Here is a 27,653-nt window from a genome sequence, read left to right on the forward strand (position 1 = left end):
TTTGAACTTTACAAATAATTGATCATTATTTGAGTGAAATCAATTTAGCTTATATACCATCGTTTCCTTTTAATGATCAAAGTTGCGGTCTATTAAAAAAATCGAAATTCAAAATAAAAATGAATCAGGTGGACAACGTTTGCGCGAGGAATAACGGATTAGGTCGCAGCCCATCAGGCCCATCCAGTTAAAACGGCATATTAGAGCGGATTTGTTAAGGACACTACGTGATTCCGGCCAAATCCGGCCAGTGCTCCGGGACTCCGGTCACGACTGTAATTTCGCGATGGAGCGTCAAGGGGAAATTGCCAGCGTGCAGTTTCCGCGACTTAATGAGGTGCAGCGCCTCAGGACAGCCAACACCTGGACCAAAATATACCCTCTGGTTAGTTGTGGGTCTTTTACGCGAATTCGCATTTGGATCACGCCCATTCTATCATCTCACGTTGATTTTCCAATATTTAAACGGTGATTGAATTTTATTAAAAACTAAAATTATTAACCGAAAAACGGCGGCCGCATTTTATTTTTGTCGAAAGGACAAAACGGCTAACAGTTGGAAAAGTAGGTTCGTGCAGTTTCGACTTCATGCAAAAACTAACCAAGTTCATATCTGTGAATACATACGAAGAGCAATATAGAAAATGGAAAACCCAAATTGAATAAAATTTCTCTCCAATAAATTGCATCTTTTTTCCTTTGAGTTTTAATAATGGAGCCACTCTTAGTTCGGCGCTAGCGCGATGTCGCATGAAAGTAAATATTTCCCTTTACTGGACGGAAAAAAAATTCGTGGTTTGCATACATAAAGTATGATTGATAATTAAATATTCCGATTTACATGTCAAAGCACTCACTTCACAGCCCCCATATTTTAAATTATGCGTTTTTCTTTTTTTTTTGGCTAATTGAGACCTGGCGAAATACATTAAAGAATACATTATTGAAAAAATATGTACAAAATAAACATTTATGAGTTTGAAAATTGAAAGTAAAAGCAACATGTGTCTATACAAAAAAGAATATAACTTTATATATTTTAATTTATAATTGTTTAAAATTAAAATGTACTTATTACAAATCTTACCTGTTGAAATTAAATTTTACCTACTATATTTTTTTAAACAATTTGAGCGAAATATCTATAAATAAACAATAAAAAAGTTGCACGCCATAAAAATTGTTTTCTATATTATTTTTAAAGGAAAAAATAAGAAAAAATAATTAAGATAGTTTTTTATCGATGAATGATGAATTTAATATCCTTCAAAATGGATACTTTATCAATTATTTACTTTTTGTTAAAATAAAGGGTCATGTATTTTTATACTCTAAAAAATAAAAGTTTTAGTTAATAGTAATTGTTTATTTTGCATATTTCTTATAATTTTTGCAATTTTTATTAAAATATATTTTTGTTAATCTAGAATTATTTTCGTGTCTGTGAATGTATATCAATTATTTTCCCTTTCTGGGACACAAATAATAAAAAAAGTTTTGTGACAAAAAAAAGAATTCAACAATTTTTTTACTCCAAAAAATGTAATTCCTTCTTAAATGGGCCATATTGTATTTTTAATTTTGTAATAACTTTTAAGTAAAAGTTTTGGTTAATAGTAACTATTTATTTTTATCCAAATATATTTTTGTAAATCTAGAATTATTTTCGTTTCTGTGAATGTGTACCATTTATTTTCCCTTTTTGGAACACAAATAATAAAAAAATCGAGTCCTGCTCTCACTTTTTACTAGTACTTCTTCATAAAAAAGTTTTGTGACAAAAAAAAAAAGAATTCAACAATTTTCTTACTCCGAAAAATGTAATTCTTTCTTAAATCACACTGTATTTTTAATTTTGTAATAACTTTTAAATAAAAGTTTTGGTTAATAGTAACTACTTATTTTTATCAAAATATATTTTTATAAATCAAGAATTTTTTCATGGCTGTGGATGAATACCATTTTTTTCCCTTTTTGGAACACAAATAATAAAAAAATAAAAAAAAAACTGTAGTTTTGCTTTCACTTTTTACTATCAAAGTACATCTTCACAAAAAACTAACGGATTGTAAAAAATCCATGACCGCATTTATGATACCCCTTTCCGCATTCATAAAAAAGAACGGGTTCATTTTTAACTCTTTTATATTACCCAATATTTCCCAAACGGTATTTTTTTCTAGGTAAAAAAGTCACTGCATTTTTTGGGACTTGCATAAAAAATGGTAAAAAACTCGAATTTATTGCATCGGCCGGTCAGTACCGAGAGCTTAAGTTTTATTGCGTACCGATCTATCAATGTTACGAGATTTTACGACGTAACCCCAGACATTTTAGATTTGGCCACAGGAATAAAATGCAAATGTTTATTGATAGCAGTTCCACAAAGTGCTATAAATAAAGGTAGCAATTTGGTTTTTCGTGTTTTGGGGTTACAACCGTTAAAATCACCAATCATTAAATTTATTGCAGATAACATTTTAATATTTATTTAATTCAGATTCTTCAAAAGATCAGAATGTTGCCTTTTTAACTTAAGATGTTCATAAATCCGCTGTATCGAGTAGCGTCAAAATGTTTAGTTTTTGTTGATTGCTTTAATAAGTCAAACAGTGAGAAATGAGAAATAAGACTAACATTTATAGAATTTTGAAATTTTTGTAAATTTTGAATTTGTATTTAAAAATATACGAAATACAAAGTGAATAAATAAAAGTTTTATTTTATATTTTGAGTTAAAGTCAAAATATATCGATTTAAATTCATTGAAGTTTACAATTATTTTTTATGTACAAAATATTTACAAAATAAAAAGAATTTTATAAAATTTTTATATTTTATTTTTTTAAAGGGTGATTTTAAGTTACAGAACATTAAGTGTTGTTTTTTATTTTATGACGAACGAAAATATTTAAACTTCTAAAAAGTTGTAACTAGAATTTATGACAGTTTTAGATATTTTATGCAGAATTTCGGAATATGGATAAACTTGTGTTGTGCATAATAAATGTGAAACAGTTGCAAAATGAAATAAAATCATTTACAGTCCTGTTAATACCAACGACGACGTAATTTGTCCTATAAATTAAATAACTTTTGCAAACATTACCAAAATTTCACCCAATAAACTTTTATTGTTTCCTAATATAATGTCATAAACGTGTAACTTGTAACCTAGTTTGAACGAATATTATCATAAAAATATGAAATTCAAAATTCAGTCTACTTTCTAAACAAACACTAATATCTGGTTCAATGGACATCAGGTAGCATTTATTAGCCACAAATTGCGGGGGTAAATAGTTTACCGAAAATCCAGGACGTGATGTTTGCTATTTTCGGATGTGAGACCCCCACAATAAAGTCGGCAATTTTCAAATCTGGCCGAAGACAAGTGACGCTAAACGGCGGCGTCTTTGAACGTAAAATAATAAAATTTAACCACTTCAATTTCTGGGGAACTTTTTCCCAATATCTTGACTACTGTTTGGGAAAATAAAAACGCGTCTTTTAGTTTTATTGCACCCAGTTTTTTTACCCAATCTACGAATTTTAAAATATTTAATTTATACTTTTTTACTTTTATAAAATATACGATAAGAACATTAATTAATTTTATCAAGTATATTAATATTAATTTACAAGAATTTAATATAATACATACTAATATAAATATTAAAAAAAATGGTATAATATTTTATTTTATCATCTTTTTTATACAATAACATTTGTCTTTTAGTAAATTAAATCTACAATTATCATTTGTGTGATCTCATAACATTAGTATAAATAAGGAAAATATTATTATAATTAATTATATAATAATATTTTCTAGAGAATATTTATAGATATTCATTCATGCGAGTTATTTACTTTTTACTTTAAATATTGTTTATTTTTCATTAGTACAAAATTATGAAAATTAAAATATAACTTTTTTAAGAAGGTTTATATTTTATAATACTGTATACCTTATTTTTATTTTCAGACATTAACTTAAAGGTTTAAAATTAATATTATTTTAATCTTATAATCCTAATTATTTTTATGAGATAAATAACAACAATAAATAAAACTGCCCATGCATAATTATCGTATATAAAACAGTGGACAAGGATTAGTTTATAGGTCTATATACATTTTTTGCCGTTTGGTAGCTTTAACTCAGGTTAATTTTTGGCCATATTATCATAAAAATTTAAAATTTATTCAAAAAACACATTTTAGTGCGTCTAATAAATATAATATACCACCAAAAATCCTTTATGGTACCCTTTTATTACAGACCCTTTTTTAATTTTTTAACTCTTGCAAGTACCTCGTTCCATCCAGCAAAAAATCCGTTAATAAAAAGAGGTAAAAGACGCCGTTTATGATTGCACACTAAAATATTTTTAAAACCTACAATAAACAATTTTTAAAAAATATTTTACAACAAGAAGCCTTTTTTGCGGTGCATCCAATAAAAACGGGTGCAACAATAACCATAAAATTAGCTACTGATTTTCCAAAATTACAGTTAAACACATTTTCCGCTGTTATGACTCGTACATATTCCACGTAGCGGTGTAAAAATAACACCGAAATAAATTCGAGGTGTTTAAAACAAACCCAATAATCCGGGGCTTAGAGAATACAGCTGTAGTCGAAAACAGCGCAGTAAATTTCGAATCAATTATGCAAGCTGAAAAGCTCTCCTTTCTTTATCTTGTTATGTCTTCGGTGACTTTCAACCCTCGAAAGAAAGTAAAAAGTAATAAATCTAGACGGTGAAGCAGATAAGTGGTTGTTTCGGCAAATTAGCCACTTATCACTCTCTCAGCAGATAAATTATAAAAAGAGGCCAATTACTTTTAAAACATTGTCGGCAGTAATTCAATGGTTTTACCGGATTAATATTAATTTTAGGAGGCTGGTCAAGATTTACATTTACTGCATAATCATCTTAATAAGATTAAGCGACTTGTTTTAGGTTATCCTTTTCGGTTACGATCTTTTCAAAGGGTAATCCTGGCAAAATTTTCATACCCACAATTGCGTATTTGCAAATATTTACATGTTTTATTGCGTAAAATGAGACGTTTGTAATCCGAACAAAAATCTGAATAATAAAGCGACGACCTGATTCTTAGACGATTTCATACTTAATCCAATTAAAAGTTGAGTTACCACAAAGGTTTAATAGGATTATCTCTCATCTTGTTTATACGCATGATACTCTTTGAAGTCCATTTAAATTAACCAGGTTAGAAACATGGGAACCGTATGAATTTAAACAGTTCCACGAAAATAGTCGCCGACTTATTGCAATTGTGGTACAACCCATAAATTATATAAACATAACTGCATAAAACTGAACTTTCCCCAACCCTTTCACTTGGCAATAAACCAGACTGACAAATAAACCTGTAAATTAGCATAGAATCCACAAAACCTTGCACCACCACCTGATGGCCAACCTACTTTCATATAACTCTTTACCTCTATCCGACCCGTTAACACCAACCGGTACTAATTGTGCTTTTGTAAAACTGGCGCGAAATTCCGCTACCTAGAAATGCGAAAACAGCACTTTCTCGTTATGAGTTCGAATCAGCAAATTTGTGCAACCTTACAGAAAAATAACTTGAAGACCAATACAATTTTTTTCTTTAATATTTTACTTTCCTTCAACTCAGAATTATTGTGGTACTTCATTTTTTGAGAATAACATATAAATGGATGAATGTTTTTTAAATTTAAGACTGACGTTTAAGTAAGAAATATACCACCTTTAGCTAATAAATAAATATTAGAGCACAACCTATTTAATATAAAAAACGTTTCGATGTTAAGAAATCAGCAGAAAAGATACAAAATAAAAAGCTCTATGTTTGCTATTAAAATTAATTACTTTATCACCCGACAGAGGTCCATAGTGTCAATTTTTGAAGCTTATAAAAAATATAGCACATTAATAAATCTGTGACAAAAGTAAAAATCAATTTTTTTTGTGCTCAAAGAAGCACTTTTGTGTAACCTTAAAGAAAAAAAATTGAATATCTCAAACTTGTTATAGAAATTTTTTTCTTGTGAATAATTTATAAAACGAATGATTTTTAAAATTTAAGACTAATAATGTTTAAGAAAGGAAATATTGCGTCCAACTAATAAATAAATATTATAGAGCATGACCCATTTAATATAAATATCTCATAATTCGAATTTAATACATCAGCAGAAAAAGTACACATTCTATGGTTGCCATAAAAGTTAATTTCTTTATCATCCGACTTAGGTACACAGTAGCATTTTTTGCAGTCAAAAAATGAGAAATATTGATTTGGCCAATCAATATCGCATTTTTCAATATGGCGTATATCAAATTTCATAAAAACATTATTAAATCTGTAACATAATTTAAAATCACATTTTTCTGATGAAATTGTTCTAATTTATTAAACAATTAAATGTGGAAAATATATGATAATATTAGATACTGATTTAACGCTTTAGTCTTCACAATTTTCACATTTTAGTGCTTATCTTCAATAGAGTGAACTGAATGGTGTTACCAGTAAACATTGTATAAGAGACAAAATTAACTTGTGCATCTAGTTGACATTAAGAATTAATTCTGAGAACTAATACGACAAGTTAGTCTGATATTCTACGATACTATTGGGACTTTTTGAATGGTATCATACTCAATCAGTGAACATCATTTCATTAGAAAAATATGATTCTGCAACAGGCTTCTTAATTTTCAATACATTTTTTTTTGTAAAATTTTGAAAAGTTTTTTTATAATAAATGTCATAATCTTTTTCGTAATGTTTTCATAGAAAACAATTTCATTCATTTGAAATAAAAAAATATATTGGTAGTTTTTTCATATTAAATTAGTTACACTGTATGTATATATAATTTTATACTCTTGTAATTCAGTGCAAGTGCAACAATATATTTTGATTTGCTATGCTTTAAATATACAAATTCTGATTTATTTTCTTCTTTCAACCCAGTAATAAAATCAGTTTGAATAAAATTATTTATTATTCTTTCAAAAACGTTCCTTCAAAAATAAAAAATCAAAAAGCATAATGAAACTAAAAGCACTGACAACGTCTCAAAATTGATCGTATTAGTACAAAGGACCATGAAAGTAAAACTGTTTAAAATCAATTTTCGAAAACGCGTCTGTCAATTATTTACAGTTGCCAAAATTTAACCTAGTTTTTCGTTGTTGTATACACAGATTGACCAATATGTCCCAAATTTCGGTTTACGACTGACCCAATAAATGGAAAAACTGACATAAACTCGTGACGCGCCATAAATAACATTGTTTCCATTTCAGATCCAGTCTGTAACCGTATCGTAAACAAATTGACTGTCGGTAACTTCTACTTCTGGAAAGTGATTTTATGATTTAATTGCCGCTAAAAGGAGCTACCGTTTTCGCAGAAGACTATGAAAAAAGTATAAATTGGTTCAAAATTATTTTATTAGGTTTTACTTTTGTCGCACTTCGGGGAAGCCACGAGAGCGACTGACTTCCTACATAATTAAGTTATAAACGGCAGTCGGCAAAGTACTACCGGATCAAAGACGAAATTTCTCGTTCGTACCGGTACAAATGAAATGCTCTAATTTGGGTAGTAAATTCCAGAATGTGCCACTATAGTAGTCAAAGTCATAATGTTCCACGCAAAATCGTAAAGTTTTTATTTGTAAAATTCTTTCCCATAAAAATCGTTTTTTTAATTTCCTTATTCGGAAATATTAATTAACAGATTACTGTATTATTTTTCTTTTTAATTCATTAATCATAAATGTATGCATTATTTTTCTCAGCCAAATTAATTATATATATAATTAAAAAATTATTTTAAACTAAACCATTTACAAAATTATACTGGTGATTTAAACAGACAACAAAACCATCAAAATTTAATCCTATTATATTCCATTATACTATCATTATCTTAAATACGACCCTTAAAAACACCAAAAACACCGAATCAGCAAATTTTATGGAACGATGGACATTTCAAGGAGCCGCTCATTTTGCCCAGTGTTTAATCCTTACCTAATGTAAATATTTTTCAGCCTCGCTTATTGGATTACACAACGCGTTAACCCTTTAGAAAGCGGCCATTTTTCCTAAATTACCTTATTGGATTGCATTGGGCCTGGGATTAAATTAATATATGGTTTGAACGGGATTAAAACTGCGGCACTTTTTTGTATTTATTGTCTCATCTTCTTTGTATGCAAGAAGTATTTTTAAAATCTCTCTGTTATATATTATCAGTATTATATATAAGAGAACTACTAAACCTAAAATGAACAAAAAGTAAATTTTACAATTAATATATATTTAATATACTATTGACAAGAGAAGCTTTTTATAAAAGAAATCATGATAAACGTAAAATATTTGAAGCTACTGTTTTCTGAGAAATTAGTTGAAACTGCTCCAGAATTATTTTATTGCATTTCACTTTTGTACAATGTTCCTGGAAGCCACGAGAGTGGCTGACTTCCATCCAACATTATAGCCATAATTAAGTAATAAACATTTCGAACTGATATTTTACTGTGCTTTGTCAATCTGGGTCAAAATAGTAGAAATTGCATCTAATATAAGTATTGTTGTGCTGCTGTGTTTGTTGGACAACTTCGTCATGATATTCGATACAGTTTCGTCTAATTCTAAGAGTTGAAACTATCATAAATATTGTCCATTTAATGCATGTGACAAGTGAATGTAGTAGAAAACTTAACGCCTACTAACTGCATAGAAACTCATGGGAAGACTAATACAAAAGTCAAAATATTACAATTCCCCGTTGTAATTGTGTGCCTCGAGTCGAAAAAAGACATCAAAGTAAAAGATATTAATCTAGAAGGGCATTAAAGACTCAATAGGCTGTCCACACATTCACAAATATTTGCAAAAGAGGCATCTCACCTTAGCCGCATTCAATCGCCGATTGTCCAACTGTCCAGATTGATAAACGTTTGACTTTTGTCATGCTTCCGCCACGGTCGGCCCAACACCGACCAATGTGGCGTGTTGATCGGGGATTATGGCAGCCGTTTTTTTCGAAATTACATCAAAACGCGTGACATCCAAAGCGTGGATTTTTTCGGCTGACACCTTGTTTTTTTTCTGTACGTGCGGAGGACCAGATGTTGCCAGCGTGAAATATCCACGAGTGGTTTGTGACACGAAACCAGGATCGATATTCCGTAATCAATTGTTTGAATTTTAAAGGGCAGAAATGCGTAAAAATTAGTCGACTAGAAATGATTTCGATGGTCAATACTTTCAACTTCAATAGGTGGCAAAATTATTACCGCATTCATATTTAAATCGAGTGCCAGTGCCATGATTTTCGTTTGGAACCGTGTATTTTAGAAAATATTGTTTGTATTTTAAATTTTTAATGTTTTAGTAACGAATAATTTATTAAAAAAAATTTAAGTATTTTAAGAAATTTTAATAGTTACGTAAGTTTTATTATATACAAATGTAAGAATGCAGTTCAATTCAGTGTTTTAAATCATCTATTATCGCAAACTATATTTTGATATCTAGGATTGTTTCTCAGATATCTATGAAAACTGACACTTTGCAGATTTCAATTTTATTATTTATTTTTAGACAAACTGTAAAAACGGTTTGCTTTTAAAACATAAATTATAATTTGTAAAATACAAAAATTATATTTCACTTAGATATGACAATTGTGGCGAATAAGTTAATTAAGTTTATTGTCTGCATAACGAAGAGGGTGTAACTAATAATTTAAATTATGTTCCTAAAAACCAAATATTATATTCTCACATATTTACACAAAATAATTACTAATTTTTGAAAAGTTGCCTTTTTGTCAAATATCATATTTGGTAACTTTAACAGTCATTTATGAAGAATACTTTTCCGTATGTTTCATAGACGATATCTCAAAATTTCTCAGGTATATCGTTAAATTTTAGCTAAAGAAAATATAAATTTTTGGAAATATTGTTTTAATTCTGGTTTTTAATTGATCTAGAAAGTTGCTCTCATCTTATAATTTTAAGGACAAATAAATAACACATATTACTATTTATTTGGAAATACTCACCTCTAATTAAATGCAATGAGTTCTTTCTACAATTATTCAATTTTTGCCCAAATCAAAATAATTTATGCTTCAATTAAATTTTAAATAAAATATATTGTTAATATTTTGTTGGATATTCATTATTCGTTATAACTGTCTGTAAACATCGAAGAACGTATTCAGCCATTATTCATCTAAATTTTATGATTTTTGGTCCTATCGTTCCATAAGTTTTCAGTTGGATTTAGATCCGGACTCTGGATTGGACAATGGAGAATTTTAATATGATGACGGATGGTTCGGATCATTATCGTGCATAAAAATGCATGTATTTGGTAAATTATTCTTGGCAAATGATTCCATTACATCTCTCATGCTAGCTTTGTACATGAAACTGTCCATTTTTACCAACATTTTTCTGTAATGCTTCCATACCATGCCATGAAAATAAACCCCAAATCATAACGTTTCTTTCAAGTGCTTGTAGTGTATGTAGGGTTTGAACTTTTATATGGAGGATAGAGAACGTATTGTTTACTATCTGATCCTATTCTATTGAACTTGAATTTTTCGATTCAAATTACTCTTCGCCAATTTATAGAGGAACATATTTTTGTTTAAACTTTTGTCTTGTTTGGATATTTTTTTTGATATCATTGGTTTTTTTACTGAAAAATAAATTTTATTCTGTCAGATGACATCTGATTGTTCTACTAGACACACTAATGTTGTACGATACAGTTATTCATTTTCTATTTGCCTAGAAGACAAGAAAAGATTTCCTTTACTGTTTCTTCCAATTAGTCTGTATATAAAAGAGTTTTATTTTTATGTTAGAACATTTTCTTATTGTATTTTCATTTCATAGTGTTTTATCATATTTGTTAATAATATTGTAAACCGCCCTTTAATTTTTAGTCATGTCAGCAATATTTAGTTAAATTTAATATACTGACTGAACAGAATGTGAATTAATTATTTTTATAAAATATGTTTAATTTTAATTTCTCTGACCACCACAGTTCCATAAACATTTAAAAAAGCGAATTATGAATTATTTCCCAATTTGAAATTTAAATATTAATCTAAACTGTAATTTATATGTATATTCTTAAATTTATTTTATCTTAAAATAATTTTGAATTGTTATACAATTTAGAGACTAATAACCCAATGTATATTTTCTAGAAACTTTTCATCAGCTTAATTGACCAAGAAAGATGATAATAAATATATTGTGTGACTCAATAAAACGTTTATCAGTTAATCCGTAAAATGTACAACATAAATATCTTTCTTGTGAGAAGTTGAAACATGCATAGATTGTTTTCTACAGTCATAAAAGAGCGAAATTTTATGCTCTATTAGAGAACAGAATAATTTATAACTTAATAACGGCAATCCGTGGATAATGGAAGTACGGCCATTCGTGTGGCTTCCGAGTATTCCTAACAAAAGTGAAAGACCATAAAAATTTCGAAAATGATCTATTTAGACCTAAATATTGCGTCCTAAATACAGTTTCTCTTCGGGATTCCAAGAAGATTTTAATTATGAAAGTTATGATTAACAATGGACCATCCAGTTATTTCATACCAAAACGTTTCTCACCAGCTTTCTGTTAATAAAATATTGCTAATTTGATAAGTTTTGCGATTTCTAAACGTTTTTCCTATTTATTATCAGTAGACTTTCGAAAAGAAATATAATTGAAACCTATTACAGCATTCATATTTGTAGTTAAAAATAATTACCAAATTGGACAACTCGTTAGAAATATTTTACTTATTTCAAATAATGTTTATTTTTTATTTAAAATGCACAGATGGTGTATAATTTAGAGCAACGCTGACGAACACGTATGTGCATAGTAAGTAGTACCCCACATTTCCTCGCGTAACTCAATAATCCAAGTAAAAAAAAGGAACGAACCTAACTAGATTTGCGTCTAGATGAGTGGAGCAAGTGCGGAGCTTACGGAAGGGACGGTTTCCCATTGTCCGTGGGTGAGTCAGAGCGGTAGTTTTCCCCCGCGTGAGAGAGCGTGTGTGTGTCGGGCAGAGCCCCGCCGTTGTCGGTGGGGCGCGTGGACGTTGCCTTGGGGCACGCCGCAACGTTCCCACTGAAGCAACCGCGCCGGCCAAGCTCCCGGGATGGATGATGGTCGACGGACTGGTTACTCCCCGTGGGCCCTCCGTCACTTCCACCCCTGAGTTTGGTCCTTTTATGTCGCTACTAGTCGATTTTATGCTGTATAAATATTTAGTTTTTCTTTAAATTGAATACAAAATCTAAAGTAAATACGTGTTAACATGTAAAATACAAATACATGTTATTCCAAATTTTAAACTATACTTTAGTAAATAATATGTTTAAACGAATCGATTTAAATGTCGATTGATTTCAAAATTACTAAATAACTTTTTCCCATCTATTATTTAATTAAATTCAAGTAAATAAAATAAAATAGTAATTAAATAAATTAAAGTAAATTAAATAAATAAAAGTAAAAAACTTTAAACTAAAATAAATTTATAATGAAAACGATGGAATAAATGTGCAGCTTAATGGAGATCAGGAGGACTTTTCATCATCCATAGTTTTAGTTGGGGTTCATATGTCAACCATTCATACATTTATCCGGCCGGCGAATACATGCAAATCGAAATGGGGGAAATATATAATAGGCATTGATAGGTTCTTGATGATAATAATTAAATTGAAAGCGTCGATGAGTTTTTGAAATTAATTAAAAACTCAACAATGATACATTTTACGTTGTTTTTTTTGTGAGACTTTTCGGATCAATTGTTCGTTTCAATCAGTGGATTAAAGACGGAAACGTGTTGTTCACTGATAATTTATAATTTTAGACCTGCAATAAAATGTTTTGTTTATCCTGTAACAAATCTGGGTAAATATTTAGGCCTGTTGTACCAAGAGTATTCAATGGACAATGGCTAGAACTGTTAGGAAATTCGTCACAAGTCATGAAGCGAGATTATTTGTGAGCTCCACCGTAAGGCTGGGAACGGCATTATTGTTGTCGCGTGGTAAATTGCAATTTTAAAGTTGTAAATTACAGAAAGTGGGTCAGTTGACTTTTCACAATTCACTTTCATGCGTCCAGAAACGTTCCCAGTTCTCCAAATTCAATTATGTCCAATTTGGTTAACTGGGGCTTGGAATGTTGACATTATCCATCAACCATTATGACTGGAATAAAGTGTCAACAATAAACTATCAACAGTCTCATTAACTAATTCGATTCTTGTCTATCGGTCCTCTCATCAATTTAGACCACTTCAGATCTGTAGCCTATAACACACGTATTGTTAATCAAATCAATTCACGATTCTCTACGAGGTCACATGAAGCGCAGGGGAAGTAGCAACATTAGGGGTACAATACCGAGGATACAGGGAAGCTGTTGCTACCCTTCCGCTATTTAAAACACCGAGGGCCGCATGAAAAGGTGGGATCAAGCGTTACATTAACAGGGAGTGATACACTGGCAGAGTCAACGTTACAAGTTCAACCTCTACTTCTATTAAATTATGGGAAAAACGACATTTTAAAAATATGATTTCACACCATTCATACTTTCATTTAGTGTGAAGATTAAAACCAATCAATTCTGTATGTCATAAATTTTGTATATAATTAAAATATGCAGTTTAAAACTTTTCATACTCTTCTGTACAAAATTAAGGTATTTGTAAAATTTGTATATAAAAATAGTTCGATATAAAATTAGAATATCTGTGTAATAATATTTCATTTTATGCTGAATTTAGATATTTCACAAATATAAGACATTAAAAATTATACAACTTTATCAACAAATTAAATCGGTCGAGAAAATTGCTTCAATTTTAAGTACAGTTTCACACTACCTAAATAGTTAAAATTAGTTAAATTAAGGGGTTTGTTAAACTTTCAATATTGTCCAGTATAAGAAAATTTTAAAAACATCCTAAAGAATTCTATATAAATTTAAACAATTTATGAAAGATCTAAACTTCTTAAATTGTCACATACAAAATTAAGATACTCGTTGTTTTTGAACAGGTATAAAATTACTTGTAAAAGTTTTTAAATATAATTTGTATAGCAATTTCAAACTTACAAAGCCGTTTTCTGTATAAATTTAAAACAATTTTTTAATTTCTTAAGCAATTTTATATATTATAAAATAAATTAGGTGAGAAAATATATAATTTCACAAAACCATTTTAGTAGCTACCTGCGTATAGTAAAAAAAATTGTACTCAAACATAAATAAAGTTGGGTGCGTTAATAAACAGCCGTTTGCACACATGCAACGTGTAGTAAAGTTCGAGCGCGGGGTCTCACCCCTGTGCGCCGAAAATCGGAGCTAATAATAGTGGGGCTCGCCGCTACCAGACCAGTATGGTATCCCGATGTCTACCGCCTTCAAAAGGATTCGGTTTGTTGGGGGTTAGTTTGTGTAAAACAATTCAATGCTTACGGGGATACGTTCTATACGGTCCATATTCGGTAACCGAAATTATGTTTGTTTATTTTTCGATTGTGTTTGTTTAAATATACGTGTGTTAATATCGTACTGGGGTTGATCAACCCTTTTGACTTCGTTTTATTGTTATTTTTAGTATTATTACACAAACATTAATTGACAGTTTTCGCTTCCATTATTAGACTCAAAAATAATAACGAATAATGTAATAAAAAGATCAATTGTAAAAAATACACGACAATTTGGTAGGTTTGTAAAAGACTGAACAAGGGGTAGATTTGTATCGTTGGGGTTAAAATTTTGTCGTCGATTTTCTAGTTTTTGCATTTAAAAACCACCCTCGCTCTGACCCCGTCCATTCCATCCATCACAGCCGATTGCTAATCGACAACAACACGAAATCAGATTTTTTAACAATACCACCCTCTTCATATTAAAAGTTTTACTTCCAGATATGACCCTGATTATTCTCCCCTCATATCCTGTTGTCCGGACACACAAAAACCATCACCATTTTCATGTAGATTTCACGTTCTGGTCCACGAGAAACTAATAAAACGATCCCCCATGAGACTTTTGGAAGTTTTTCCCATCTGGTCATTGACAAAATTTCCAAATCGATTGCAGTTTTATTTATTTACAATTTAACAAAATACATAATATAATTGTTGAAATATGAAACAACCCCTTGTATAGATTTGGGAGCGGATCCGTTTGCATAATTAGAAAAACGTTGCAGGTGAAAATGTGCACGTTCCAAAACTGCAATTTATGCGGAGAAAATCCGTGAATTTATTTAAACGGCGAAAAACAAAAGGCCAGTAGGTGAATCTAAATCACACATGAGGATGGCGGTGCCGGTGCCGGCTTTAATCATCACGGATAGCCGCGTTAAAAATCAGTATAGTTGATTGGCTGTCACATCGACGGCCGGTCGCATGTGTGTGCGACTCGTCACATTTCATCGAATTACACGGACCGCTTGAGCCTTTGTGAGACCCGTTAGCTACTCCAAAATACATCGGGGGCGCCCTGGTGCCACTGTTGTCACACACAAACACTGCCCTCCGCCTCCGTGCCTCTTCCTCGTCACTCTGGATTCGAGTTTCACCGAACTGCGGCCGTTTGGAAGCGACTAACTTCAAAACCGATGCACGTGATTGTTCAAGATGGCAATATTTAAAATATTCAAGCAAATTTAAATTCGACATTCATTTTATAAAGCATTTGCGACAAATTAAAAGGTGAATTTTTTTTTTTCATTTTAATTGCAAATTCAAAACTTCTCCAAGACTTCCAGAAGCTCAACAACTGTCGACGTTCCTTCCAAACGATCGTGACTAAATAATATACTTAAAGCACCTTTATTAATCATGATTCAAGATCTTGCCAATTCCATTATAAATCAAGGTGTGAATATTAATCACATCTAAAACTTACCCGGTCGTAAGATCTGCCCCCAACCAATCTATTTATCTTAAGTTACTAGGCCAGATCTCCTAGAGACGCTGCCGGATTACTTATGCACGTCGGGTTGTAGGGGGGTGTTGTTGCATTATCAAGGACGTCAGAGGATATTAGAGGGTGCGATATGATTGAGGGGGTGCACGAGTCCCTGTCGACTGCCGCTGTTTCGGGACCCCTCTCGCCCCCAGAGGTCTTGGGTCAACCGACGAAATCCGGTCTGTACAAGCTGACGCTCTTTGGTTTTAGGGGCGAGGGCGAAATTTAAGGGTTGTAAGTGAAAAATCTAAGCGAATATTAATCCACGGTTTCTGATCAAATGTGTTACTGGCGCGTATATCATTTCAGCAATATAAAGGGGAGAAAACTGCTCAGATAACATATGTCTAAGACATATACCATTAAAAAAATATAAAATAAAACGAATAAATTACCAAACACATAATACGTATATTCATTTCTAATTTATAATTTGAATAGCAGCATTTACGAACTACTTGGAAATATCATCGAAAAACGAAGCGTAGAACACTCGCACGGAATTAGTGAAGCCACTGTCAGGTCTTGTCGGACTCAAGGTAACTATTACATCGTCACCCCGAATGAAACCCATTAATTTTCCAAACGTAACACCCAACTGTAGCCTTTTGTCTTGTACTTGTTGCCATTCGCCTCCGTAATCGTTCAGTTGTATTAAAGGTTCACAGCCTCGGAACAAGGACAATTTTCTAGCAACTCTTTTATGTTTGGTGACTGCAATAATTGGACAGCGTGGCCGAAACATTGATAAAAGTTGGGCCGTTCTTCCTGAAGAAGTGGTACAAATAATAGCTGCTGCTTCGCATTTGAGAGATAGACTTATGACCGATATGGCAACGCCATAAATCGGCTCTGTTAAGGTTATACTTTCAGTTAAATCCTCATTGAGTTGTCGTTGGAAAACAGCAGGTTCAGCTTCACGGCAGACACCATGTACATTCGTAACGGTTTCTGGAGTTGTCATCATTTCTGGTATAATAAAACCATCAACTGACTCCATTACAATATTGGCAATGTCGCAGATTTCTGACTTACATATATTGATCCGGTCATTGGTAGAAGTAGTTACATAGATAAGTCTGTGATTCTTAATACATTTTGCAATAATCGATTTCTCTATTAAAAATATTTTTTCTTTAGGTATAATTTTCATTAACTTGGCGCTATCCAAATGAATACCATCAGCTCGTGCGATAATTTCATCTGCATGTTGAAGGGATTTCATTGTATCAATTTTTGCAATAATAGATAAATGGCCACCCTTCACCTTATTTAATTCTCTCCTAACATCTCGAATTGTTTGATTGTGTAACACACCAGGTACAATAATACAATCCATGTTTTGCTCAACAGCAAAAATCAACAATTCTTTATCTTGTGTTGTAATATCCGTTTCACTGACATCTTGGGAAGCTATTTCATCCTGATCTTCATCATTTTCTAGAGCGATATCAAGACCTCTATGCACAATAGTTTCCAGAACACTTTCTGCAGCTTTAATGGCCGTCAAAGGAACCCATCTTTTGTCAAAGAAAACTTCACCTTTTCTGGATGGTAAATCTGGAAGTTTAGACTTGTTTACAATGCTTGTCTCTGTTACAGGTTCATGTTGGTAGCTTTTTATTTTCAAAAGTTTGTCGACGCATTCTTCTCTAACTTCTTCGTCGTCTCTTACATCAGCGCTCTGGACGAACTGTGGCCCATTCAGTTGCAATAATAACACCAAGGGATTAATTCTACCTATATTCTTACTATAATCAGCGTTCATTCCTTTAATTTTTGATACCATATCAGAAGCCTTGTCCTTGTCAAATTTCGGGAATGCAACTCTTATTCCATTTATCCCACTTTTAAGCAGCTTTTCCAGCATTTTGCAAGTTTGATTACTGGTAATTGTGCAGAATATTTTGGTACATCTACAAAGTCCCGCTGCAGAATCGGGATTTAGGGACGCCAAGTGATCCAATTCTTTCGCAACATACGCTGCCTCCAACTGATTGCTATGCACCTTAACCGTGTCAGTGGCATGAAAGTCCACCATCCAAGGCAAAGGTGGACAGGAATCGTATTTAAAATTCATAATACTGGGATTTAAAATGAAAGCGAACCTACTACTGAATTTTGAGATTTGACATTTTATGTCACATGTGTCTGGTATTGTGTTGTTATAATTGTCATTTTGATACTGCAGAAAATTTTTGGGGTGAAAATTATAGTAATGGGTACTACGAAACCATGGCTGGTGAACTTTCACAGCACGAACGGTGTTTTGAATAAGCAAATGAGCGCCGTCCACGAAAAGGGAAAATTAAACTACCAGCAAAAATTAAATTTTACGTCGCACCCAGGATGTTTCAGAGGCACCCAACTATTCATCACAGTGAACAATGATTTTGAACCAGAATGGTTAGAGAGTTTATACGAAGTAGGTGTAACTGGTGTTTTAATATCAATGAGTACATTTGATAGACCATTTGCTGGTAAAATAAACATATACAATTCTCAACACTTTTTTTAACATTTCTCTTTTCAGAGAGTCTGTTAAAGAAACTTCAGATTCAAAGTCAGTTATATAATAAGAGCCGAAGTCATTTCTGTAGCAAACTTATTATACTGGAAATAGACTCGTCAAAAATATGCATTGGATCTTTAAAAAATACGAAAAAGAAATCTTTACGACTTGAAGCGAATCAAACCACAACTCTTACTGTTGACGAAGCATACCGAGAACATGTGACTGAGGATATTATTTTCGTCGATTATGAAAAATTAACTATAGCAGTAGAGCCAGGCGATTATGTTGTCTTTGACAAAGGCATGGTAGTATTAATAGTTAAAAATGTAAATGAAAAAACAGTTGAGTGCACAGTGAAACGAGGAGGGGATATTATATCCAACGACACCATATTAATACCAGGCGCGTTTATTGAACTCCCTGAACTAAACAAAGATTTGGATTTAATGGCATCATTTTTAACAGAATATTCAATAGACGTCGTGATTATGCATGGTATACAAGATAAAGATACTATAATGGAAATTGCAGAGTATTTGAAGAAAAACAAACACGAATCTATTTATGTTTTAGCTGCTATTGATAGTCTAATGGGTATCACTAAAATGATTGAAATCAGTGCTGAAGCTGATGGTATTTATCTCGATGACAATAAATTGCTGTCGGAGGTTTCAAAGAAGAAAGTGTTCTTAGCAAAAAAGCACATATTAGGAAACTGCTTGAAAAGCGCCACTCCAGTACTTGCCGGAATGCGCTTTCAAGACACAAAGACAATTACTAAAGCTGAAATGAATGACCTTGCATATACTATATTAGAAGGTATAGACGGTATAATTTTGTCTCCGGAAAATTCCAACCTGGAAATGGTGATAAATATATCAAAAATTTGCGTTCAGGCTGAGGCAGCCGTCCATCAGAAACAACTTATGGAGCAATGGAGATGTGGTCAGATCTACAACGCTTTGATTTCTGTATCGCTGTGTATTGTTCAAACTGCTCATAGATGTGGAGCTGCTGCGATCATATGCATACCATTGACCGGAGCAACCCCTATTAGCATTTCGTATTTCAGACCTAAATGTCCCATAATTACCGTATGTAAGCAGAAAAAGTTGGCCAGGCACCTAAAACTGTTTAAGTGTTGCGACTCAATTTTGTACAGAAACAAGAATCAAAAGAAGAACAACACCATAGATCGCAAATTGGAATGGGGCTTAACCTATGCAAAATTTAGAGGATATATTAGAGGAGGTGACGTGGTGATTATAGTTAGAGAACTGCCCCATGATTTTTCTGGTCCAAATTGCATTCAGTTTTATTACGTACCCAAACTAAAATATGTTAGAACTTACGAATAAATTTATTGGAATATCCATTTCGCTCTTAAAGTCTACTACTCTCTAGCGCTTCAATCACACTTTTTACTTACTAGATAAATGGAACTGGAAATGTATTATATTATTATATGTATTACCCTTACTAGATTGTCAATTTCATAGAAATGCTAACATGCCTTTTCCCATGTCACATACATGTCTATTTTAATTTTTATTATCAAAGTGCACGTCTAACCAGAGAGTTCATGCAAAGGAACCTCGTAACTTGATTTGTTACGGTTAGGAGGTACGGGGTAATTCGTTGACGGCCTTGTAAAATATAGACGTTAATGTCACATGTGACCTCATTGTATTGATAATGTGCGAAAAATGGAACGTATAATGGCACGGTAGCGGCAACCAGGGGTGAAAAAGATTCTGCATATATTTGGGGATCCCGACCCTATTGTATAATAAAGTAAGTAATTGAAAATAAAAAATGTAAACATGCGGACTATTGATTTATGTGTTTCCACATGTAACTATGTCGACAGTTTTTATTTTTCTCCCCTGCAGTTTCGTGCACACCCAAGCCTAGCACCAAATTTCAAACTTTTTAATGTGACAGTACTTATACAATACTGTAAAATATTTTTGTGCTTATTCAAAAATCTATTTAAATTTTTATTTTTGAGAATTATTTTTTAAAATAACAATTGTAAAGCTACAACATAATATTATAATATACAATAATATTTGACCGTGATCATTTTAATTTTTACATTGGATCCGAAACGCATTGTTAAATTATAAATTAATATATCCACACACCTGACAGATGAATGGATCTCGCAAATAAAAATTACTTAGGCTTCCTTAACGTCAACTTCCTCGAAAAAAATCGGCATGAATGGCCAAGCAAACTATCCCACGCTTAAGCTGCGAAACGGATGAATGAAAACCGGAGAAAATAGAGACAGAAAGCCAAATACACGCCACATAAGTTCACGTGTTGTGTGCAACACAAAAAAATGATAATAAATCAAAATGTGCGGACGTTTTATGCCCGGCAGGTAATTACGCAAGGTTGGAAACTGGTCAATGGATAAAGGAGGGTGACCAGTGGGCATTCATAAAGATTTTTTGAGTTTGTAAATAAATAAATAATCGACTTAGACTTTTTCCACAATAGTTCATGCATGTAGTGTGGGATTTGATTACTTAAGCACCGGAAAATCGATTATATCTAAAGGTCCCACATCCGTTCAATATCTTACAATTAAAAATCTATCACAGATTAAAAAATTGGATCTGTTCCAATGTGTTTGTTTATTCAATACCTATAATTCGTAATCTGTTTGATCCTTAATATTCGTCCATTATTTTTGATACAATACGACTAACCTAACTGTTAGCTGTTTTTAATTGTTGTTTATATTGAAGATCATATTTCGTATATCAGTGAGAAGTGATAAAAACGAGTAATCGAGTAAGATTATTATTATTAAAATAACAAGAAACCATTAATTAATGTCATCTCGCCATTCATTCCAAAACATCTTAACACAAATACACGTTCACATCCATAAACGTCAGATGGAACATAAATTCCGTTCATTTCGTCGATTTCCATTGAATGAAAGTTTAAAAAGGCGATCCGCCCTCAACGGAAAGTTAACAAACAAAAATTTCACGTCTTCAGTTCACAACTGGACCAAAGGCACACCTGAATTGTTGTGGACGACAGCCCTTAAATAAATATTTGGGGATGTGTGTTAATAAATCTCATTACACTTGCGGTCGAATACCTGCGAATAGATCTGCTTCTGTCAATGCAAGTTGATGGTAAGAATGTGTTAATTTGGTGTTTACATAACGAAAGTGTTACAAAGAGAATCGCAAATTCGTCACACACAACTACATTATTAAGTATTTAGTACTGTGGGGTTAAGATTTCATTTTTTTTTTCATTTTAATTGGTCACCACAGATATACAAATTATTTGAGTAAAAAACTGAACACGAAACATTATTTAAACAAATGTAATGAAATGTTTTAAATAGATGAAAGCCAATAACCCAACCACTTTCAAAATAGCCCCCGTTTACCATAAATCCCGTTGTATAAATGGCGCGCGTTAAAAAATCCCCGCTGGCAAAAAATGCACAGCTCACATTAAAATATAGCCATTTTATATTTTAATTAAGCCGACAGAATATTCATATTACATATAAATCGTCGGCCAGTGGAGTGTAGTACGCAGCGGTTTTCTGCCAGTTAATAAAAGCCCGTCCAACAAAAATTGTGCCTTATAAAAAGATCCACTACGAATTAAAATCGTTGCCAATGGCTCTGTGTGTTCACTGGAGCACAACATGTGATTATATGTTACTGAAATTCAGCTGAAATTTATCGAAACGTTGTCAGGCTCGCTCTTTGTCTAGCACCGAAGCGTTGTTCCATACGAGGGTGGATTTATCTGATGCCTTTGCATATTGTACATGAATTACGACATTTATGGTAGTATTTTTCTAATTACATTCAAGTGTGCGAAACTTAATTGAATTGAACATTTTTGGGTAGCAGAAACTTTGATAAATCAATTAGTGAACTCGAAAACAAAAAGTCCTTTTCAGTGAATGACGGTGACTCGTATTCTTCTGGCACGGTCAGAAAGTAACGAATTTCGACCTTTTAATTAATGGTGAACATTTTAATGAATGCGTCGAATGCACAAAGTTAATATTTGTTCCAGCATATTTGCCAGTGAGTTAGTCCAGTTTAGTCTTAATTTAAAAACGCGCTGCGAAGTGAATTCGAATTCGACGAATAAAATTTTAAAGCTGAAATCAAAGCATGAAATCAAACAATACATTACCATCAATTATACAGGAACTGATAGAAACAAATTAAAACAAACACACGGTTTGCAACACGGGTGAAAATTAGTGCAACTGCACCACAGGCGTTTCAGTCGGGAAACTGGATTTTATAAAATTACAGTTTAACTTTTATTTTATCTCTGCAATTTAAATATATGCTTCACACTTTGTTGAACCGCGACTCGGACTGTAAATACAACATTGCTCGAATTATGCACTTAATATTGAATTAAGTCCATCGTTCTATGGATCATTTAATTAATAACATGTACAGTTTTATTTCAAACCAATTTTCTTTATTTTTACTTTTTACACGGTACAGACAATTTCATTTACACTAAATGTTAAATTATTAAACAAAATATAATTGAAATATTCATTCACAAATAGAAATTTGAAAACAGAAAGTAAAATAACTAATAACATAGATGATTTTTAATAATATATTGAGTAAATATTCATAATATTAGTAGTATTTTTTTATATTATTATTATTATTATATTTCAAAGATATTAAAATTTTTGACTGCATATTTTTTCTAATTAAATAAATTGTTTAAAATTTTATTGAGCAAGTTCATTCAAACTATTACTAATTTACGGGTTCTGATAATCACGAGCTGTTTAGACCCCTTGTAACAAATGTACCCCAAACTCCGGACGCTCTGCTGTCTTCCTTCCTAAAATTAAAATTCTTCAGAAGTTTAATTTAATGTATTAATATATTTAAAATTTTGTACTAGAAAATCATGAGAAGAATGAAACTATATATTTTTAATTATTGATAATATTTAAAATTATTTTTCTTCTATTTGCATTGCGTCCTAATTTTTTATCAAACCTCTACTCATTTAGAGATTGTGACCATCACGAACTGCTCAGAACCCTTGTACAAGGGTATCTTAAAGCCCGGACTTTTCCCTTGTTACAATTAACATTATTTTAAATTTTAATGTTTAATTAATAATGTATTACATAAAAAATAAACTGCTTAATATATTAGTATAATTAATAAGCAAATAAGCAAAAAAGTAAATATTTATTTTTATTTAGTTAATATTTTACATTAATACCGAGAAAATTTTATTTTTAAATTCGGTTCTGTTTTGCCACTAGTCAGCAGTGCGTAATTTAGAGTCGATCGGTTATGCCGCACTTTTATTTATACAGATTAATAGTAATATGGCCGCCACTGAACAAGTGCAAATAGCGGAGTGCCAAACGCGAATAAAAAGTATTAAAAAATCGATTCATTAGATGAAGGGGCGGCGGTGGTGGGGCTATATTTGGCGCCCCGTGACTGGGGGGATGCGAGCCGGCATAAAAGCGACCGTTGCGGCCGATATTTACAGGGGGGGCGGCTGATTGACCAGGTAGGCTAAGTTGATTAGCGATTAGAGCGATTGTGACGCGGCACGCTCAAAGGCCCATAATTAGCGCTGCGAGGGTAACTTAATCCGGGATAGATGCAAATACGAGGGGCGCGTGGGTTCACTTTTATCCATTTTTTTTTTCAGTCATCGTACGTCCTGCAAGATCCACGACACGGCGAACCGACCAAATTAAGGACTCTGCGTTGGCGTTTGCCGTTTGTTCGTCCTGTGCTGCCGCGTTCGAGGGCGACGCGTCAAAGGGATTTTTAAACCGAAAACTGCATTTTTTATTTCAGACGGCGGTAAACTATTTCACAAAAAAATTACGTCATTTAATTAAACACAAAAAGACAGGCTAATTTACAAGGAAGTTCTCGACTAGTAGTTTAATGATTTTAATTATATTTAAAATCAATAAGATTTTTTACTTGTGTTTTTATTACGATAGCTTCCATAATTTTTTATATTTTATCTAGAAATAGTTGCTCAAAAAAATAAAATATTATATTTTCCGTGAAATTTAAATTCTCGTTTTCATTCTACGAACTTACAAAGAAAAACACGTTATTTTGCACGATTTAAATAAAAAGCGTTGAAAAGGAATTTATATGTTGTTGGAAGTTTACCTGAGATTTTCAATTTTAGTATGTCGAATATTTTTTAATTCGTTATTGAAAATCTTGATGAACTATTTTTTGGGCCAATACTTCGAGATAAAATATAAAAAAATGTTGTCATTTGTCATTTGAAGTTGAACTTTCATCTTCAATGATAATATGAAAAATAATATCTGACCCTTTTTGAAGATTGTTCAGTTTCCTATAAGAATAAGTATGCGAAAATAGCGATAAGCTTATTATTAATATTGAGAGAATACCAGATTATGTTTTTCAGAACGATATTTTCAGAGTAACTAAAGAAAAATTTGTGTTTGTGCTCCTTAATATGTTTTCCATAAATTATTTGATAATATGAATAATATTTGATCAAATTGAACTAATTTCTTATAAAATATTTTCACATAATTTTCAGACGTTTTAAATTGTGTAAACATCTGATAAATTTTGTGAAATAGACGAAAAATATGTTAATTTAAATATTTTAATTAGAATTAATGGTGTTAATATTTCAATACAAGGAATCTAAAACTATTAAAAACTATTAAAGAAAATTTGACGTATTTTCAATTATTTAAATTTTTCTGAAAATTTTCCGAAATGTTAACTCTAATTCAACAAAAAGTGTGTTAGTTAGAATATTTTAAAGATGCTGTTGGAGCAGGGAATAATTTATTTTAAGACATTTCAAATTGTTTAATTTTTTATAATATTATATATTTTTCATATATTTATAATATTATAAAAAATATTTTATATATTACATTTATTTTTTAAATAATTTTCAAGTAAGTAAACTGAAGTTATATAATATAAATAATGCGAATACTTGTTTAAAATTAGATATATTTATGAAGCTGAATATGTTTATTTTTACTAATTACGTGAACATTTAAAAATAACTGAATAACTTTAAGGTAAGTACTTATTTAAATTTCTACATAATTAAATTTCTATCTATATTATTTATAAGGGGCTGTCAAATTTAACTAAAATAGTGAATTTGATTATTTTAAGAAGTGAACATTTGTTAAAACAGGAGAATTTTATATCATCGTGAAGTGTTTAAATGATTTAATGTGTTTTCCAAACAAGTGTATCCCAAAACGGGACGGAATTCCTAGATTTTTCAAGAAAATTAAGTAGAAAATCAAAGAAACTGAAACCATTAGATACTTCCAAATGGGTGAAGTTTGTGTATAAATCGTGAAAGGCAAAACTTTTATTTATATACGTTATCCTCTTATCCAATTCCGTATTGTTTATCATCGAAAACCACACGATGGAACCGTATCCGTTTCACGGATCCCGCGTTAAAATTCTAATCCTTTCACGTGTTCGTCAAAGCAATGCATTTAGATAAAGCCAGATCCCTTTTGTGATAGCCTTGCTCCTCGTTCGGGCATTGAAGATGGAAAAAGTGCATCTTGTAGTGCTCTCGATGTCCCGCAAAGCGTAGTTTTGATACGTGTCCGGTGAACCGTGCAGGAATAAAGCAGCGTGTTGGATAAACACAGTGGGTGACAGCGGCGCATTAATCATAAACACGGCGCGTCTGAAAGAGCCGGGCAACACTAGAGGCCCTAAATAGAGTCATTCCGCTTTCTATTGAGCACGGAGGGAATCGTAGTATTTCTGCACAGCTGTTACGCATACACCGCTCACTCCCAAACTATGTCTATTGTGCTCTGAAACACAGGCGACGACTAAATATGTGTGTGCACAAGGGCTGGATTTCGGATTTCGGATTTCTATTGATTTATTACTTCATGTTTGCCTACTAATGCAAACGCATTACTTTACTGTTGCATCGATCGATTTGCGACTTTTTTATTTTATTTTTGTGCGTTTTTTTTTTCGTGTTAATCAAACCTACGTCGTTTGATATTAATATCGTTTATAAGCCTTTGTGTATGTACAGATTGTCTGAGAATATGAGGACAATGTCCCGGATTTATACAGAATGCGTCAAATTAATATAACAAGTTTTTTTCCCTAAGAATCTCATATGAGAAGATGTGGGCGTCTAATGAACGTTGCCAAAAATTGATGGGTAATCGTTAGGAGTGCATAAAACAAAAAGCGTACTTTATTTCGACATTGATAAAATGAACTGTTTTCAAAATATATATATTTTCTTTCGTTATGAATCTATTTAAAATAACGTAAAGTACAATAATGAAGATGTGCTTCAACTCTCATATTCGTTGCTTCAGACGAAATGTTGGACACTCAAAAGCTGCTACATTATTTCTTATATTATTAGGTTACTAAAAAAGTATTTTACGTTTCCAGTTCATCATTTAAATTAAAATCTTTATATGTTTTGTATTAAATTGTATATACTATTTGAAAGCTTTATGCTCTATGCCATACTTCGTGCAAAATTGCTTCAAATGAGTTAAAAAATCAAAAACGGTAGTATTCGCAATGCATTTGTTTAAAACTGGCAACTAATCCATTGAGTATGCACAAAGACAAAGTCATCCCGAAATTGAGCCAACGAAGAAATTAAACAATATATTGTGCAATATTCTCATATAACATGTTTAGAAAAAGGCCCTTCACTAAACTGCGATGAATCAATTATTAGGTTTCATGCAATGAATTCCATCAAAGAGTTGGACAAATGGATTCCACATAAATTAAGTGAGGAGAACAGAATTAGGCATTTATCAATTACCAATTCCCTCTTTGCATGCAACGCAAATGAGTCTTTTATTGAGTGTATTGTTACACAATACGAAAAATGAGTTGATTACTACAATTCTCGCTGACCTGAATAATGTTTTGAAGCTAGTAAATCTGATGGAACAATATTCTAAACTTGGAAAAGATTTTTGTAACTACCT

General features: G+C 31.7%; 2 protein-coding genes across 2 annotated transcripts; one reads left to right on the forward strand and one right to left on the reverse strand.

Moving 5' to 3' along the window:
- Window positions 1-16,489: 16,489 nt before the first annotated feature.
- Window positions 16,490-18,217, reverse strand: LOC126266432 (pyruvate kinase-like). The gene has a single exon (XM_049970336.1). The coding sequence runs from the start codon at window positions 18,176-18,178 to the stop codon at window positions 16,553-16,555; it is 1,626 nt and encodes a 541-aa protein (XP_049826293.1). The 5' UTR covers window positions 18,179-18,217; the 3' UTR covers window positions 16,490-16,552.
- A 61-nt stretch (window positions 18,218-18,278) lies between these two features.
- Window positions 18,279-19,988, forward strand: LOC126266218 (pyruvate kinase PKM-like). The gene is made up of 2 exons (XM_049969735.1): window positions 18,279-18,578; window positions 18,632-19,988. Exons 1-2 carry the CDS (start codon window positions 18,317-18,319, stop codon window positions 19,969-19,971), a joined length of 1,602 nt encoding a protein of 533 aa, XP_049825692.1. The 5' UTR covers window positions 18,279-18,316; the 3' UTR covers window positions 19,972-19,988.
- Window positions 19,989-27,653: the final 7,665 nt, after the last annotated feature.

Source organism: Aethina tumida, chromosome 1 (assembly GCF_024364675.1).
Source record: "Aethina tumida isolate Nest 87 chromosome 1, icAetTumi1.1, whole genome shotgun sequence".
In the NCBI taxonomy this organism is placed as follows: domain Eukaryota; kingdom Metazoa; phylum Arthropoda; class Insecta; order Coleoptera; family Nitidulidae; genus Aethina; species Aethina tumida.

Coding starts and splice junctions, on each gene's coding strand:
- LOC126266218 (XM_049969735.1), top strand. CDS start 18,317: ATGGGTACTACGAAACCATGGCTGGTGAACTTTCACAGCACGAACGGT. Junction 18,579..18,631: donor ATTTGATAGACCATTTGCTG/GTAAAATAAACA, acceptor TTCTCTTTTCAG/AGAGTCTGTTAAAGAAACTT.
- LOC126266432 (XM_049970336.1), bottom strand. CDS start 18,178: ATGAATTTTAAATACGATTCCTGTCCACCTTTGCCTTGGATGGTGGAC.